The sequence below is a fragment of the Zootermopsis nevadensis genome, unplaced genomic scaffold (genome assembly GCF_977971745.1).
Source record: "Zootermopsis nevadensis isolate Lab colony 2312 unplaced genomic scaffold, Znev_1.0 Znev_ptg000009l, whole genome shotgun sequence".
Classification (NCBI taxonomy): Eukaryota; Metazoa; Arthropoda; class Insecta; order Blattodea; family Termopsidae; genus Zootermopsis; species Zootermopsis nevadensis.
Window position 1 is genome coordinate 4874126 of NW_028259141.1, and position 18916 is coordinate 4893041.

The 18916-nt window shown below is 39.9% G+C and overlaps 1 protein-coding gene across 7 annotated transcripts in view; it reads left to right on the forward strand.

Annotated features, from left to right (window-relative positions):
* Positions 1–18916, forward strand: part of ph-p (polyhomeotic proximal) — a 189933-nt gene that overhangs the window by 159790 nt on the left and 11227 nt on the right. For 4 of the 7 annotated variants that reach the window (XM_087345879.1, XM_022075382.2, XM_022075384.2 and 1 more), the window contains 8 exons: positions 2862–3145; positions 5069–5418; positions 6977–7145; positions 8123–8335; positions 9714–9839; positions 13579–13726; positions 14813–14954; positions 18140–18343. In XM_087345879.1, the coding sequence (XP_087202005.1) occupies positions 2862–3145; positions 5069–5418; positions 6977–7145; positions 8123–8335; positions 9714–9839; positions 13579–13726; positions 14813–14954; positions 18140–18343 (1636 nt within the window). The remainder of the gene's footprint in view (positions 1–2861; positions 3146–5068; positions 5419–6976; positions 7146–8122; positions 8336–9713; positions 9840–13578; positions 13727–14812; positions 14955–18139; positions 18344–18916) is intronic. The other 3 variants (XM_022075385.2, XM_022075383.2, XM_087345878.1) reach the window with 3 other exon arrangements.

The following is an 18916-nucleotide window of genomic DNA, read 5'->3' on the forward strand; positions in this document are numbered from 1 at the left end:
TCTCCCATAAGTGGAAACATTTCTATATCTTCCTATTGTACGCGACTATCCCAAAGAGCCAGCTTCTTTTTGAACGCATCCATTTTATTTCTTAGTGTAAAAATATTCATACAAGACCCCTGAAGAGAAATATTAAGTTGTAAATATGAGCACCGCCGGGAATCGAGACCGGGACCCCAGTATTACAAGCCCAGCGTTCTAACCGCTAGACCACCGTGGCAGTGTCTGTACTAGTGTTGTAATTTAATGATTCACGTGTAGCAGAGCGTGTTGCATTGCACCTGGCAAACAGCTGTTGGTCGGTGCTGTTTTTAGGCTTAAACCGATGAGTCGTGATCTGAGCTGCCAACTTGCAGGGCTGAGTGTTTGGTACTCAAGGGGTCTAATGCTGTCTCCTCTCACTGATGTCAAAAGGAAAATGAAAGAAACATTATGAATGGGAAGAAATGATGCTCCTGAAATGGCATTGTATTATTTATATGTCCTGCAGTGTACAATGACATAATTAGCATGATTTTATCATTGTCTCAAGCATTTTGAGAATTATTCTGTGTTGCCTTGTATGATAGTTTAAATTGGGTATAGAAGATTGAGAAGAGATGAAAATTCAAATGTAATGTAACCAAATTTACTTACCTCTCTTGCTTTGTATTTGAGAGATTCCAGATTCAAAGCTCAGTCCAGAGACTGGCTGACCTCATTGAAATTTTTTGTTGTTTTCCTCAATTGCTCAAGGCAAATACTGTGATAGTACGTTAAATTATGCCACAACCATGTCCTTCTGTGCATTCCCATCCAATGTCCTATTGTTCAGTGATGTATAATGTGAGGTACTGACAGCTTTATTACATTAACCAGAAGTAAAGTTTATTTACTTACTGGTACCTCATTGTGTAGATGTAATTAGTTACCATAAGGAATCTTTCAGCTAACTAAAATATATAAGAGGCAGTTTGAACCTTTTAATTTGTCTGAATTAATACATGTTGAATCATGATTTAAAAGAAGATCTCTTTCTTTTCATGCTGCCATAAATATGGACTTCTTGCACTGTAAGCAAATATGATAAGAAATTTGTAAGATTTGAGGTTTTCATAGCGGTGAGTATGAAGATTTCTGTCTTCAGGGTTGTTGCGCTGTGTAGTCTGGTCGATGTTAACCAATGTTTCAGAGGTCATACTGCCTCACTGAATGAACTCATCGCCCTGATAACGGAGGCAGTATGACCTCCGAAACGTTGGTTAACATCGACCAGACTACACAGTGCAACAACCCAGAAGGCAGAAATCTTCATACTCATCGCCCTGATGACTGAGGCAGTATGACCTCTGAAACGTTGGTTAACATCGACCAGACACCACAGCGCAACAACCCAGAAGACAGAAATATTCATACTCATCGTCCTAATGATGGAGGCAGTATGACCTCTGAAACGTTGGTTAACATCGACCAGACACCACAGCGCAACAACCCAGAAGACAGAAATTTTCATACTCATCGTCCTAATGATGGAGGCAGTATGACCTCTGAAACGTTGGTTAACATCGACCAGACACCACAGCGCAACAACCCAGAAGACAGAAATATTCATACTCATCGCCCTGTGACGGAGGCAGTATGACCTCTGAAACGTTGGTAAACATCGACCAGACTACACAGTGCAACAACCCAGAAGACAGAAATCTTCATACTCATCGCCCTGATGACGGAGGCAGTATGACCTCTGAATTGTTGGTTAACATCGACCAGACTACACAGTGCAACAACCCAGAAGACAGAAATCTTCATAACAAATTTGCTTACTGAAGATAAAGTCATTGTTAATAATGTGTTATTGAGATGAAGAGTGCAACAGTGGATAGAGTAAACAAGATAGATATTGTGCACGACTGATTGGTTGTTGTAGAGGCACCTGTTACCATTTCTGAGGTTCGTGCTTTTATAGTTAAGGCAGTGACGTCGTGGTGTATGTGTGAGCAAGCTGGTGCCTTACTGTACTCTTATTGCAGTAACTATCGAGTAGACATAAACATAAGCCAAGCAAGTAGCAATGAAATGCAGATCTCCTAATGCCTGAAAATGATCTCTCCCTAAAGCATTTTTCACACAAAGTCTGTTTTCCACAGTTGAAAAAGAGGCAGTCTAGAAACCATTCTTTGAGACATCAAAGTATCTTGTGGAGAGATAATCCGTGTTTTATCTTCGGTTAATGTAGACCAGAAGCAAGACCAAATGGTAAATTCTTCTAAGGATGATTTCACAACAGAATTTCAACCACTATGCTTGCTATCCTGAATTAATGTGGGTTTTAAAATTGTCTGAATTATTATGCTCTGAAGTTACTGAATACTTTATACACTATCTGCCTGAAGCTGTTTGCTTCATGAGGGCATGTGACAGTGGATGCGCAGAAGTATCCGAAACTTGACCACTGTTCTTGTCAGTCTGAAGTTATTCCAAGTAAAATACAGGTTTCATTTTGTGTGAATTTTTTTTTTAAATAAACCCTTTTACTCTTGTGCATGTAGAATTCCCTTGCCATAAGCTGCTGATAAGAATTTTTCAATGGAAAAGAACTTTAGAAGCTCATAAATCCTTACCAGGAGAATGTATTTAGATGTGGTTATATCGATGATGTTCTGGGTTTTGGTTGTGCGTTGACTCGTCATTAGATGCCAGTGTTTTAGAGAAGCATACTGTCTCTATCATCAGGACCGAGGATATAGATGGCATGTTTCTCAGAAATGTTGGCCTTTCCTGACAAATCTACGCGGTGCCACAACCCAGAACAGCATCATATCATTCTCACCACTGTGACAACTTCTAATCTGAAATAATTTTGTTGTTTTGTGTTGCACTAGGATTATCATAACCAGTACAGGCACTGCTGTCTCAGTGGGTACCACTACATCAGTAGCAGCAGGCTCTCCTGTTTTGGCAGAGAAATTGCAGCAGACTGGTGTCACTCAGAGCAACAAGAGTATGCAACAGCAACCAGGAACATTACAACAACAACCTCAACAGCAGATGCAACAGCAACAGATGCAACAACAGCCACAGATGCAGCATTTTCAACAACAGCTGCAACCGCAGAGCCAGTCCCAGGCTCAACAGGCACAAGCACAGCAACAGAAACCTATCATGGGTGAGTACGACACTTGAGAGATCGCATTATTGGTACTGGATACTGGGAATGACCCGTTCTTCAAGTGCCTGAGCACTGTGGGTCCCAACTTTTTTGTTGGCTTGATCTATAGACATTCGGTAGGACTCCTTGGATGAGGGATCAGCCCGTCGCAAGGCCTCTACCTGTACACAGGACAGCACAACACAGAAAAACGCGGACAAACATCCATGGCTTGAGTGGGATTCGAACCCACGATCCCAGCGACCAAGTAGCACAAAGCCCACGCCTTAGACTGTGCGGCCACTGTGAGATCGCATTGTACTGAGAAAAATATATTCTTAACAATTAAAGCAGACTCTTGGAAGACCGAAGAGAATTTATATTGTTGTGTATACTGGCACACAAAACAATCTTTTGAGCTTATATTCCCCAAAAGTAGGGGCCATCTTGTACATGAAGCATAAAATGTAAACCTGAAGTCTTTAAATCCTTGGGACTGAGCCATGCCTCATGGCTCGAAGTGGCCTATCTCCTCCTCTCTACGTTCTTTGGAGCCGGTGGCTTCAAGGCCCTGTTGAGCCAGCAGGGCAGACCAGTCTGTGTGTGTCAGCCGGGCAGAGGAGGAGTCATATAGATCTGTTTCTTTTTCCATCTCTTCAAAGCAAGGAGTCGTAACCCCGACTGGAGCCTGAGTTTTGGGGTTGATTGATTACCATTTGTATGTTCTTTTTAAAAAATACTTATATTTTTCTTTATATACTTTTGTAATTTTTGGTGTGTATTTATTTGGTATTTTGGGGTTCAGGATTATGAAATTCATGGACTTAATCCTACTTGACATTAGCAGTTGCTGTGCATCACATATCCCTCACTGTAATTATTTTTGATTGTATCTCCTGTTTGATATATGTAATTAATATCTTATTCTTTGGCTCTAAACCCATTGTGGATGTTAGCAGACTCCATTTGGAGGTTTCTTACTCTTTGAAGTCTGCAAGCCATTCACAACAGCTGACATTGTGTCAACAAATACCAGAATTAAACAGCAATCCAGACAACTACCAGTGTGACATTGAGACCATTAATATTCTGTGACTGGCCTGTTGATGTCTGCTAAGCCAGTCAAAACAAGCCTTAGTCAATGGCCAAATCTTTAGAATCTTGTAGCAGACATGATCATTACAATAAAAGGAAATGCAATACATATTTTTGCACTCAGTTCTGCTAAATCAGACCAGGATTCAAGTTGTCTTATCTGGCAAATACAGTTAGAAACTTAAATTGAAAATTTGGGAATTGTTTTGTGGACCAAGTCATCTTGTACCTCAGTCTATATGGTGATTGGTTATTGTCTGTATTGTGTTTAGTGTAGTTTTAAACATATGATACTGATGTGTAACTCTGTGCTAGCCTGCCCTTGAGGTTTGGCTGTGTTATAAGCTTGGTCGAGTCTACTCGTACGTATGCACCATTCAGGGGGTGTGCAGGTCAGTGTGCTGTTAGCTAGGGAGGTTGAGTTTTCAGATTTTTTTCACTGTGGTACCAGGAATCATAGGGAAGTCAGTTGACATTCCATTTTTTCAAATTATGAATACAGCAAATCAGTTCAGGTAGGTGGAGTAACAGTAAATATCATTTGTAATAGCGTACTATATTGGTGCTGTGGCTGGTGATAATTAAAAGTTTATGTTTTTCATAAGATGTTCACTGCTGTGCCACTATCACTTATCTTGCCATTGTATCACCACCACCCACCCTGCCTCCTGTCCAGTGGTTACTGGGTTCCTTTCCCTCGGAATACAGCGTGTCCAGGGTGTGACGCCAACCACTCACCCCTGTATAGTGCCGAGGTTGAAATTGAGTACAAACTACCCCCTCTCTTTCTGAGTGCCCACATGGCTTTTAGGAGGGTGGCTTTACTTTTTTTTTTTGCTCTTCCAGGCATAACAACAATACAAGCACAGACGGTCCAAGTTCCAGGACCGCCAGTTGTCCAGCAGCAAATAACGCAGCAAGCAACAGCTGTAACTGTTGGCGCACCTGTGCAACAAATGGGTGCAACTCCACCAGCAGAGCGCCCCATAATGCCTGTGGTGTCAATGGCTCCTGCTCCTCCACCCCCGCCCCTTCAGTCAACCCACCCCATTCCACCCAACATACAGCCGTGTCCTCCATTAGTTCCAACTGCTGGTACAAATTCAAACATGATTGTGCCGTCAGCTGTACCACAAATCCAGACAGTGTCACCCCAACAACATTCATCCCAGATGCAGCCTCAGCTCCAAACTCAGGTAATTACTGTCAAAGAAGAATTTGGTCTGCTGTCCACCTCCCCCCTTTTTTGTTGTTGAGAAAATGTGAATACAAAAATGCAGTTTGTTCACTGATAAATCTGATCTCAGATGCCAATTCCCAGCTTCTGGCAGGAACTGCTATGATGTAGGTAAGTTGATTTTGTTTCTGTGGAGCATAATTTGATTCACAATGGGAAAATATGGTTGTGAGGCATGCAGCTCCAGCCAGGGCCAGGAAGTGGCAGTTGTTCCAGTTTGTTGGTGATACTGTTCCTTTGGCTTTGAAGATATCAGTTTTAATGTTCTGGGTTGGGTGCTGCGTAGTCTTGTGGGTGACGACCATCATTTTGGAGGAACGTATTATTTGTGTATTACTTCCGACCTTCAAGACTACATGGCATCATGAGCCATGTCATGTGAAGTTTTCCACTTCATGTTGAGTCTCAAGAACTATAAGTCATTCTTAGTAGTTTTAAAGCATTTATGTAAAAGTTTGCATTCATATAGATGCTGCACCTAATTTTCAGGTAGAAAATTATGTAAATAATAATTAATTTATATGCTACATCCTGGTTTTAAGTTAATTTTCTCTTAATTTATACTCACATTTAAAAAATATGTATCCTCAAATGTAGTAGTATACTTATATCATCAATACTTTCATAAATTTTTCCCCACTTGCACCTGCACTCAAAAATTGTCATAGCTTCATAACAGTTTGCAAAAAGGGCTAATGTTGTATTAAAATTTCATGCTCAAGATTACCAACTAGAGTCCCCTATATTACAATTCCCCTGATGTATGGCGAAGTGGTTGTGAAACATTCTGTATACAGGCATACCTAGGAGATACTGCGGGTTCGGTTCCAGACCACCGCAATAAAGTGAGACATGAATTTTTTGGTTTCCCAGTGCATACAAAAGTTATGTTTACGCTATACTGTAGTCTATTAAGTGTGCAATAGCAATATGTCTAAAAAAACAATGCGAGAATTACCAAAATGTGACACAGAGACATGAAGTGAGCACATGCTTTTTGAAAAATGGCATCGATAGACTTGCTTGTCGCAGGGTTGCCACGAACCTTCAATTTGTAAAAAACGCAATATCTGTGAAGCACAATAAAACGAGGTATGCCTTTAATAATAAAGTGCAAACTTATTAGGAAGAATAGTTAAGTATATAATATATGAACTAAGACAAAACCACACAGGTTTCTTATTCTAGTAATATATTGTAAGATTTGAAGTTTTCACAGCGGTGAGTATGAAGATTTCTGTCTTCTGGGTTGTTGCACTGTGTTGTATGGTTGATGTGTACCAATGTTCTGAATTCATCGCCCTGATAACGGAGGCAATATGACCTCAGAAACATTGGTAAACATCGACCAGACTACACAGCGCAACAACCCAGAAGACAGAAATCTTCTAGTAATATATTGTCATTTTTGTAGTAGCTTGGAATAGATATTTCTGTATGCCATAACTAGTGCGAAGGTGCATGATATGGCATGCATTAAACAGTCCAAAGAAGTGTCATAGAATGCCATTTTGTAGCAGGTACAGTGTACAACTGTGCCAGTTGGTTCAATGGGCACACAGACGTCTCGCGACGATACATTAAGCAAAGGGATGGAAGATCAGACTTCACAGGGCTCTGGTATCACGGCCTCGACTCCTTCACAGGCAACACCAATGGACATACAAGAAATTCCTGATGTAGATGGTAAGGATCTGTAATATATATATAATTTTTAATCCTATGAGGTTAAACTGCAATACAGAGTTGATTAGTTGCTTGTTAGGTTTGAAGTGAACTGGTTATTCACATCTGTCAACACAATGTTTGAAGATCTCGCTGTGACTAAGAACGATAACAAAATCTTTTCAGAATATACATAAGATTTCGATGATTGAGGCAGATGGTATTCTGCTCTGAATCGGTGAAGCTGATTGTCTGAGAAGATTTTATCAGGACTGTCGAATGATTAATCAAAATAATTATATCCTCTGTTAAACCAAGTCATCTTGAACCATCGGTAGTTGCATTTCTTCCACTACAGATGTTCTAGTTATGCCACTATAATACAGTCAATCACAACACAATAGACGAGTGGTCCCCAATCTTTTTGTGCCTATGGGCACATTAGAGAGTTTATGAGATCGTGGCAGGCACCAACCAATTAACAAAGCCAAATTTTCTTTTCTCTGGACAAATACAATATGGACACGACGTTTAATGATACAAGAAACCACGCTATCAAAAATACATAGTTTCATAAGTACAATTATTATTACTCAAGGGGAAGTTAGTGTGATGTTTGGCACTGCATTTCATCGGCCAGTTTTTCAAATTTGGGAGTGTAGGATGATGTTACTGCTCGCAAACAATCGTCAAGATGGGCGTTAGTAAGTAGAGATCTGCGCTTTGATTTTATAATGTTCGTGGTTGAACGGCCTTCATTATTCAGTATAACCTCTTTCCGTAACAACGCGGGCACCCAAAAAAAGGTTTGGCGGGCGCCCGGGGGCACTGCTTTGGGGACCACTGCAATAGAGTGACTTTTAAGATACGTGTTTTATTCTTGGTAATACCAGCATTCATGTTTTGCTTTTTAGAGATCTTTATAATACTGTACTGCTTGTGTAACTTATTTATAATGTGTGCAGAGCATAATGACGTTCCTCTGAACTATGTTGCAGGCTCGCAAGGCACTGGGAATGGTAGCATCTCAGGTAAGGAAGAGAAGGCAGTGAATGGGTGTGCAGAAACATGCTCCTCAACAAATGTGGTGGAGAATGGGGTCGTGGTAGAAGAGATCCGCAGCGAGAGGGAACGGGATAAGAACCCACCGAAAGCCATGGTGAAACCACAGGTCCTCACGCATGTAATAGAGGGATTCGTAATTCAGGAAGGTACAGTGTTATGATCTACTTATTTGTTCTTAATAGAGACACATCTTGCATGCTTTACTCCATGTTAGTTAGCGTCATAAATGTCAGTGTAGAATATGGTTTATAACAAATATAGTAATTAATTGATTGATTGAGAGAATGATTGATAAATTATTTTAAAGTAAACTAATTACACTGGTTGTCAGTGATTATCAACGCATTGAACGAATTCATTCAAAGTTTGCAAAAGGAAATTCAGTAAAACTCTGTTGTAATCAGTATGACATATAAGAATAAGTCAATTTCTGTGACTGTTTTTTGACCCCTGATGTAATGAGGACACTTTTGTTATTTTCCAATGTAATGAGTGCTTTTTACTGATCCAGCATTCTGTCCAATGTGGTACCAGATCCTTTCCTGGTGTAAAGCACAGTTGGGGCATGATGCTGACTACTTACCCCTGCTTAATGCCGAGGTCAAAAATGAGTAGGAACTATACTGCCTCTCCCCACAAGCGACCTACATAGCATGTAGTGGGAATGCTTTACTTTAATTGTATGTTGTTCCAGATTGATGTAGTAATAAGATAGTAAGTTAAGAGTGTTTCAGATAATCTACATTTGTATGATGTGACGTCTTCAAACAACCATCGGACCATAAGTCTGTCAGTGAATATCTATACGTCACACACATATGAGCTGCTGCTATAATCTCCGGTGAACTACGAGGGCGCTGCACGCAAATGATCGAAGTTGCAGATTTGTGCGTTTAACGATCTGAAATTGCGAAAAAGAGAACACCAAATATCAACCTGTAACTTTGTGAATTTTAATCGGACCACAGTGTAACCTTAAACTAGGCATTATCTGACTCTAAAGAACGTTTTTATGAAGAATGGAAACGTATCGCCTTAGGTTTATGAACCACTCATTCTTGCATTTTGAGAAATTTCGGTAATGCAGTTGCAAACAGAACATTCGCTTAATACATTGTAGTGGACAGTGAAGCTACTTCCATATTATGTCACTTATGTAAATGTTTGCTGGGCATACTATTTACAAGTCAGATTTAATTTCTGGAAATTTTATAATAGCTAAATGAAAAGTCGTATGCTTAGTAAAAGTGTAAAACTGTTTTTATTGGAAATTTGGAAATTTAAGAAGGTATAACTTGAAACAGTTCTTGTGTAATGGCCGCAGTGTAGAATAAACCATGACGTCATAATCCTTGTTGTGAGTTGTGAATGTAATTGCCGAGGTTAAGCATTGTTACAGGTTCAATTCTGGCAAGTTTTTCACTTGTATATAATTTTTTTAGGGTGGGGGGGGATAAACTCCTGTCAGAGCATTATGGGATATATTTTCAAGCCACTGTGAAATGTAGTTTTATTTCTTTTCAGCTTCTGAGCCATTTGCCGTGAATAGGTCCTCTCTTCTTAATGACCTGGTCCAAGGATCGAAGCCACACAACCAACAGCTGTCTGACAAAGAAAACCAGCAGATTGGAGATGGGGATGAGCCTCCAAGTATGTTCAAAAGCATGCGTAGAAAATGAAGTTGAAACTCTAGTGAATTGCTCAGTTGATAGTGACATGTTTTACGATTAGAATTTATTGTTTTTTTTTTCTCACAGATTAGTTATCTTAGTTTGGTTTTCATTAATTTGACTTGTGTATTATCACATGTTTTCAGTAGATGTGTAATTGACATGTTACTGATTACATAGTGTTGTCATTTTATTTTTGCTTCTTGGCTCCAGATTCTGCCACTTCATAGACACCATTACAATAGCGCTGTGTAAAAATAGCATAATGTACCATTTCAAAATTATTACCATAATGGGCTTGTTCTGATTTCTGTGTATCTAATAGGACAGTTGAGGGAAATGTTTATTTCATAGGTTTTTTTAGGATGGAGTTTGTTGAAGGGGGAAGAGTACTTAAGTAATGTTCTTTTTTGGCTGTCAGATAGATGCAACTTGTTTTGAGACGCCAGTTAAAATTGAGAACAGATTATGTAAATCTTAGAATTGCGCAGAATTTATGTAGGAACATGTCAACAAAAGGAAAGGAGATAAATGAACCATTTACTTTGAGTAAGCATTATTTATTAAGTTATTTGAGGTTTTAGTAACCACAGTATGGGTTGATTTGGTTAAAAATATGTTCTAACAATCATGATCTAATGAAATACTAGTCTAAACTGCAGTCCACAGACCAGGAGAAAATCCCTGCTAGGAATTTGATATACGCGCATGCGCAAGATTTCGTGGTGAGTGACGACCCATCCTAAAAGCATTCGTTCCACAGCCACTGAAAGAACAACAAACAACAGGCTTTCATGTGTTTTAATGGGTACAGCTTTAAGATTACCTCACAGTGGCACTGTGATTTAATCTAGAATATTATCGCAACACCCACAGAACACAGTACAGACGCACTCACTACACACTACCCGAAGGTTCATCACCGAATTAACCAAAGCCCTCCACCGGACCCTGTCCTGGGCCAACAAAATCCAGTTTCCTTCAACTCCCATCTCCCATAGATCCCACCTGACATTATCCTCCCATCTACGTCTAGGTCTCCCCAGTGGTCTCTTCCCCTCAGGCTTCCCAACCAATACCCAGTGCACACCTCTTGTCCCATCCATGCGCGCTACATGCCCCGCCAATCTCATTCTTCTCGACTTAATCACCCTGACAATATTGGGGGAGGAGTACAGATTTTTAAGCTCGTCATTATGCAGTTTTCTCCATGTCCCATCGTCTTCTGTCTTAGACCCAAATATCCTCCTGAACACCCGATTCTCAAACACCTGCAATCTGTGTTCCTCCCTCTGAGTGAGAGACCATGTTTCGCACCCATACAAAACAACAGGCAAAATTATTGTTTTGTATACTTTAATATTGAGGTTCTTAGAAATCAGACGGGAAGACAAAATATATTGAACTCAGAAGCATTTCCGGAATTTAGTCTCCTCCTAACTTCCTCATGAGTATCATTTTGATTTGTTATTGTTATACCCCAAATATTTGAACTTTGTAACACTTTCAAAGGGTTTATTAGCCACCCTAAATAATTCTGCTGATGACGAGATACTAACATGTACTTAGTTTTTTCTGAATTTACTTCTAGCCCCACCTGTCTACTAGCCTCTAGTAAAACTTCTGCGTTCCTCTTTATTGTATTCATATCGTCCCCCAATAAATTAACATCATCAGCATATGCCAATAGCTGATGTGTCCCGTTCAATTTCAATCCCTCCTGCCTATCTTGGACTTTCCTGATAGCATATTCTAGTGCAAAGTTAAAGAGCAAGGGAGACAAAGCATATCCTTGTTTTAGACCGTTCTTGATGAAGAATGTCTCAGATACATATTTACCTACTTGAATTTTGCTACAGGTTTCATTTAAGCTCATTTTTATTAGACTCACTAGCTTCTTTGGTATACCAAATTCAATAAGAATATTATATAACATTTCTCTCTTCATAGAGTCATAGGTTTTTTTGAAATCTATAAATAATTGATGTACTGAACTTCCATTTTTTCTCTAGTATCTGATGAATGCAAAAGATCTGATCAATCGTTGATCTGTTTCGTCTGAACCCACACTGATGATCCCCAATAATTTCATTCGCATATGGGGTTAATCTTGCCAAAAGAATGTTCGACAGAATTTTGTATGAGGTTGATAGCAGTGAAATTCCTCGGTAATTACCACACTCAGTCTTGTCCCCCTTCTTATGAATAGGAATAATTATGGATTCCTTCCATTGTTGTGGCATCTCTTCCTTATCCCAAATTAACTGAATAAGCTTATGGATCCTCATATGTAATCCTTTGCCACCTGCTGTAATTAATTCTGCTGGAATTTGATCAATACCTGGAGATTTATAACTTTTCAACTTCCCAATGGCTAGTTCCACTTCATCTAAACTAGGTTCTGGCACCAACAGTTCTAGGTTCAATTGTTCTATTGTTTGTAAACTGTTCATGGGGTAGCAATATGAGACTGTAGTCAAAACAAAACACTTCTGCTTGATTTGTGAATGGGAGGTCTCTACTCAACTGTAAACCGATATTTTATGTGTTTAAAAGAGCTTCACTTAAATGCTTTGAATGACTGCTATTCTTTCGTCATATTCTTTTCTTCTATGGCTCTCCCGTCCGTATTCGGTCCATGGCCTCCTCAATTCTCCTCTTCCATTCGGTCCTCTGTTGGGTCTGTCTGTCCGAGGCTTTGATCGAGGTTTCGAAACATCTTTCTTTGTACGGTGCAAGGTTGTTAGCCTTGCGACCAACCCCCCCAACCTGGAGGACCAGGGTACCTGTCTTAGTCTGACCTCTTCCCTTCTACCAATCTGGCTAGGGAGGCCCTACCAGTAGCTATGCTACCGCCAGCATAGCTCTTGGGGTCACTGAGGTACTCTAGCCCCACCACCACAACAAGGTGCAGGTACCATTAAGTGGGGTCTTTTGTCACATGTCAAAATGTTTTCATTCTGCCACCTGAAGGTTTTTTTCGTAATGTCAACATGAGATATGGATTTCTGGTAGCAAGAGAGCTATGTTGGACTGTGATACGATGTAGCACAGGTTTCGGCGGACAGCTTCAGTACCCGCGTTATAACCTACCTGTGTTATATGTGAAATATGTAAAACATATGGGGGGACATGATCGCAGCCATGGTGTATCTGAGTCCGGGGTATAACGAGGCGTGATATATCGAGGTTTCACCACATTTTTATTTTTTTTTATTTTACAATGGTTTTTCTGAAGTATTGCATTTGTGGGATGTAATGTTTGCTGTGAAGTTCATTATCAAAGGGTTAACACAATTTTTGGCGATGACATTCCCCCAAAGTAGGTTCTGCCATGCCTTGGTCCCCAAAGCCTCAATACAATGTGAAGCTCCGCATTAAATTTCAGTTGGCATGAAAGTGATAGGATTTGTGTTGTGTGGTCTTATACATAATGTCTCTGGTATCAGTAATTACCTCAGAGAAATTGTGACGGGTTGGATATGGAACTTGGATTGGAGAAACTATTTTTGTGTGGATATCCCTGAATGATGGGTATGGATATTGAAATGGTTCTTGTGGAAATACTGGAAGTTGTGATGTGGATTGGTTTGAATTGTCACCGGATAGGATAGAGTGAACACATTCTGCTGTTACCAGTGCAGAATATTTATAGTTTTGGTAGAAGATATTCTGATATATGTTTACCCCATTGTAATGTCTTTTTATTTCTGTAACAGAGAAGAAACATGCTCCAGATCTACTCCTTGTTCCGCTTCCACCGGGACCAAAGGGTGAACTGGAAAAATGTGAATTTTGTGGGAAGGTTGACCTTCGCTCGAAATTCAAGAAGTCAAAGCGGTTCTGTTCCATGTCATGTGCTAAAAGGTGAGTATTAGACAGTGGTTACAATGAGAGGCAGTACACATGGCAATTAATCTGCTTGATAAAATGTTAATAATGTTTGTAAGATTTGAGGTTTTCACAGCAGTGAGTATGAAGGTTTCTGTGTTCTGGGTTGTTGCGCTGTGTAGTCTGGTCAGTGTTTACCAACGTTTCAGATATCATACTGCCTTCGCCATCGCCCTGATGATGGAGGCAGTACGACCTCTGAAACGTTGGTTAACATCGACCAGACTACACGGCGCAACAACCCAGAACACAGAAATATTTTTAATAATGTTTGTCTATGTGCTTGTGTTCTAGGAAGTCATATAGGTTTAATGTACATAGCTAACTCTCTCTCCAGATTAAGTTGGAGGAAAAAATTAAACTTTTTTATAACAAATAATTAAACTGTTTTTGTGACATTGTTCGCAGATTACTTAGAAATTTGTGTGTAAAGAATCTTGTAGACTGTTGGCAGAGGAAAGAAGTGAAAGGAAAAATACATGCTAATTTTTTGAATTCCTCCTCCCATAAAATGTGAGGATAAAGTACTTAACATGGAAAACAAAAGATTTCATGACCTTTTATTCTGCTGAAAATGTATTCAAATCATTTATTTTAAACTAGCATTGCCTGTATGGTTATGCGTAGGTACCCTTGCGTTGTGTGATATATTTGTTTGTTGAGGAGGAGGTATAGCTCTTACGCGTTCTTAACCTCAGTATTAGATAGGGGTGATTGGTCACCATCACCCACAGCTGCACTTAACCCCCAGGAAAGAATCCTAGTACCCCTTAGACAGGTGACTGGGTGGGCCCCAGAGCTGGTCTGGGTGCAGAGGTTGGAGGAAAGATTCTCTGCCCCTGTCGGTGATTAGACCCCACTCGTCCACTTCATAGTCAGTCACAAAAGTAACAGAGCTTCCCGATCTCAATGGGAGCATGGGCAGTTGTATGGGTTTTGTGTTGATTTCATTCAGATTGTTGCCAGGTAGTAAAACTAAGGTGTTCCATGTTGTTATGCTCAGTTACTTTTGTGCTGTCTGGTTAAAACTGGTCGTGTGCATTGTACATTCTCTAATATTAGGTACAACGTTGGTTGCAGCAAGCGGCTGGGAATGTTCAAGCCAAATTCAAATCAGTCTGCAGAGGCACAGTCAAAGAAGGGAACATTGTCTGATATGAAGGAGCAACAGTGGCAGAAACCAACTGGCAAAGCTCAGGACTGGGTAAGTCGGGAGCCACTCCTTGTAGTAACTTACAGACCTCACTTGAAAGATTCTTGGGTTACAGCTCCAGCATCGTTCATCAACTAAAGTTGCCGCAAAAGCTTCACTTTATACATCAGACCTCACTTTATTTGGGTCTTTTCAACCCAGAGACTGGCTATCCTCACTGAGGTTTTTCATGGGTTTCATCGGACACCAGGCAAATGCTGAGATAATATCTCAAATTAGGCTATGGACACTTAATTCCGTAATATTTTTCTCAGGAGCATTTCTTCATGGGATTGTAGAAAATGGGTTATCTGCAGATTACAGACCAGGGAAGATTTCCTGGGTTGTAAATAAGAAAGCTGGGGCCACATACTGAGATGTGGGGTAAGAAAGTGCGACAGAGGAGCTTGTAGGCATAAAATTTACTGGTATTGACTCAGATCAGTGAGGTAATATGAGGAGGAGTAACAAAGAGTGGAGATAGTGGTAAAGTTTAAAATAAAAGTAGAGAACGTAAAATGGTAAAACAAATATAAAGATATTTAGAAGTGGACATAAGTCCAGGGAGTCATGTCAAGATTGTAAACTTTAACTAACAGACTTAATAAGTATCAATATCAGTGTGCTCATGGGAGACATTCGAGTACACTGGCTGAAGATGACTGTCTCCTGGGTTGTTTTATTTTAGGATGGTAGATGTTTACCAGTGTTTCACACAGGGCTGTGGAGTCGGTACTAAAATCTCCGACTCCGACCACTTCATAAAAGCTCAATATGTATTAATAAGGGTAAACCTACTAAAATGGTAAATGGCACCATAAGAGATTTCCACCACGTGAATCATCAGCCTACTCTTAGACTTATAACCTATATTTAAATATACATCTAATGGTTATTGCAGAAATCGGTTGATTTGTAGACAGTTTGTATTCTTAAGGTATCGGAGCCAAAGTTACAAAGAATTATTCCCACACCTTGTGGCTCAACATGTCGTTGAATCTCCCTAAGCGTGAGGTCGCTGGCGGCTCACACGGTATAGAAATTGTTCTTAAGATTTTATATTGAGGTCGGAGTCGATACATTTTTACTGACTCCGACTCCACAGCCCTGGTTTCACAAGCATCCATCATCGTGATGGCAATCACTTTGATGATGGAGGCAGGAAAAACCTTTCAAACATCAGTAAACTTATACCAGACTACATGGCGCATCAACTTATGAGATGGCCACCATGAGAATATAAAGTCTTCCCCTGGCTGAAGATTTCTGTCCATAAGTAGGACTTTTGGTTTCTCAGTGGTGAGTCTGAATATGGCTGTCAGTGCTATAGAATGCCACTTATGGTACCTAATCACTAGTCACTCTCCTAATAAAGTACTTTACTTCTGCTTCTATGAACCTGCATGTATTCCAGAGCATTTGACTTCCTGATGTCATATATTATACTGCAGGAAGCTGCTATATTATTGTTACTTGCCTGGCATATTTATGTTTATTCCATAGTTATCATTAAGTCTAGAAGTGGTCATATCAAGATAAGAATAGCACACTCATGGTATATCATTCTTTGATTTAAAATTTAACTCTTCATTACCATCAGAGACGTACTCATTATATATACATTTGGCCTCTGCATCACATGAGACTGCGTGATTTAAATACAGTACATCAGAACTTTGGCCGTCATTTGCATAACTGGTTTGTAAGATAATGTTAATGGTTTGGTATGCTGTGAAGATGTACAGTCTATTCCATTTTTAATCATTACTAATCGTGGTATGGAAGTTTAAATATCCTGCAGTTCTTTTTCTGACAAAAGCTTTGTATATTTTGACTGTTAATTCTATCGCTGGTGGTGGTTTGTCTCATAGAGACTTTGCAAGTGAGTGCATTCAACACAGTATATGTTAAAACTGTAGTCATTTTTCTTATATTTGTCTGTGATCATTGCAAACAAAGAGTGAACTTTGTATTATGTCATTGGGTTTTTTTTTGTCCCATCGTCACAAGTATTTTTAACACCTCAACAACAATTACGTTGTGACAAATTTGCAAGAATGTGAGGCTGTCTGGTGACCCTAATGAATTGTGTGTTAATTCTGAGGTTGAAGGTCATGCAGACATTACTGCAACCTGTATATAGGATGTGCTGAGTAAGACGTAGCTTCTGATTTGCTGCATTGCCGTTCATTTTAAATTAAGATTTACTTGCGTTGCAGGTTATAAAACATTTAATTATGAAAATGTTATTAATACTGTATGATTGCGTAGGTCATTTGAAAGAATCCATCCAAGTCCCTGTGTAACATTTCATATTTATTATTTATTCATAGTTAATAGCTCTCTCACCTGTCTGCATGCTGGAGGACCACACTTATTGGCTGTCTGCAACTGTTGTATATATTTACAGCTTCCCTCCTTACCTAGAGGCCTTCTCTTCCATCCACAACCCAAGGACGTGGCATGATGTGATTGATGACATTTGTTACCCTTATTTAATGGATGTCACTGTTTTTTATTCTATGGCTCTCCAGTCTGTATTCGGTCCATGGCCTCCTCAATTCTCCTCTTCCATTCGGTCCTCTGTTAGGTCCGTCTGTCTGAGGCTTTGATTGAGATTTTGAAACATCTTTTTTTTTACGGTGCAAGGTTGTTAGCCTTGCAACCAACCCCCAACCTGGAGGACCAGGGTACCTGTCTTAGTCTGACCTCTCCCCCTCGACCAATCTGGCTAGGGAGGCCCTACCAGTAGGTATGGTACTGCCACTAAGTACTCAAGGCCCACCACCAGGACAAGGTGCAGGTACCATTAATTAGGGGATGTCACTGTTTGTATAATCTAAATCTGTTTTAATAATGTTGATGATTCTTATCGTTGGCACCTTACTACCTTTGAATCCTGTAATTTCATTTCAGTATTGTGTTTTTTAGCTGAGGGACATTGTGCTTTCTCATAAAATATCAAACACTTTCCATCACAATATTTTTTGTGAGAATCATCCATACCTGTCTCTTATGCATGACTGAAGTGTTACAAAGTTTCAGGAGATCCAGTGCCACAAATGTTACGTCCTAATGGGCGTTTTGATGTACTTTATTTAATTCTAAACAGAACATTTTTGATGCAAGAATTATTCGTTATTTATTTCCCCACTATTCTATTGTTTCAGACTATGAATGCATTGTACTTGTTACAGGCAAATGGACAACCTGAAGGGACAACTGGTGCTACAGATGAGAACACAGATACGAACGATTCAGCAGCATCTGGACCTGAGAGTTCTCTGTCACCTTCTGAAGTACCTGATGTTCCATCTGTTGATATGGAAGACAGTTCTGCTTCAGAATCTGTGACACCAGCCACACAACCTGCGCAGAGGGTGAACCCCTTGAAGTGGACGGTCAGTTTGCTGTGTAGTTTACTGTTTATTTATTTATAAGAAAATAAACTGTTACATCATACAATCCAGTTCAGAACTAAAAGTACACGCCCTGACGGTATCTTGTGGGTGGGGGCTCCTACTCATTATTGACCTCAGTACTAGATGGAAGTGAGTGGTCACACCCCAGCCCTCGCTTTATCACAAGGGGAAGGATCTCCCAGTATCCCGTTTAGTTGGAGGGAGTGGGGTTCCCCCCAGAGCTTATCTGGACAAAACCTGATCTTCGTGTCCATAGTTAGATACTGTACTGGCTGAGCTACCCTAGCTCTCACAGTCTAGCACAGTTTAGTGGTTGTACCACAATGGCTGGTTCTCCGAGCCATGTTTGTGTAAAAAGTTAAACTGCATAAAGGCTGACATTAATCAAAGAGAAGCTTTGTGTCACACATTGTACACGGCCTCTGAACAGAAGATTGTTTGACGTAATTGTATCACCGGAAAGTTTAACTGTTAATGTAAAATACCAACAGAAAGAGTTTAAAATAAAATGTCAATGGAATGTTAGACCAAGTGCTGCACTCATACCACCAT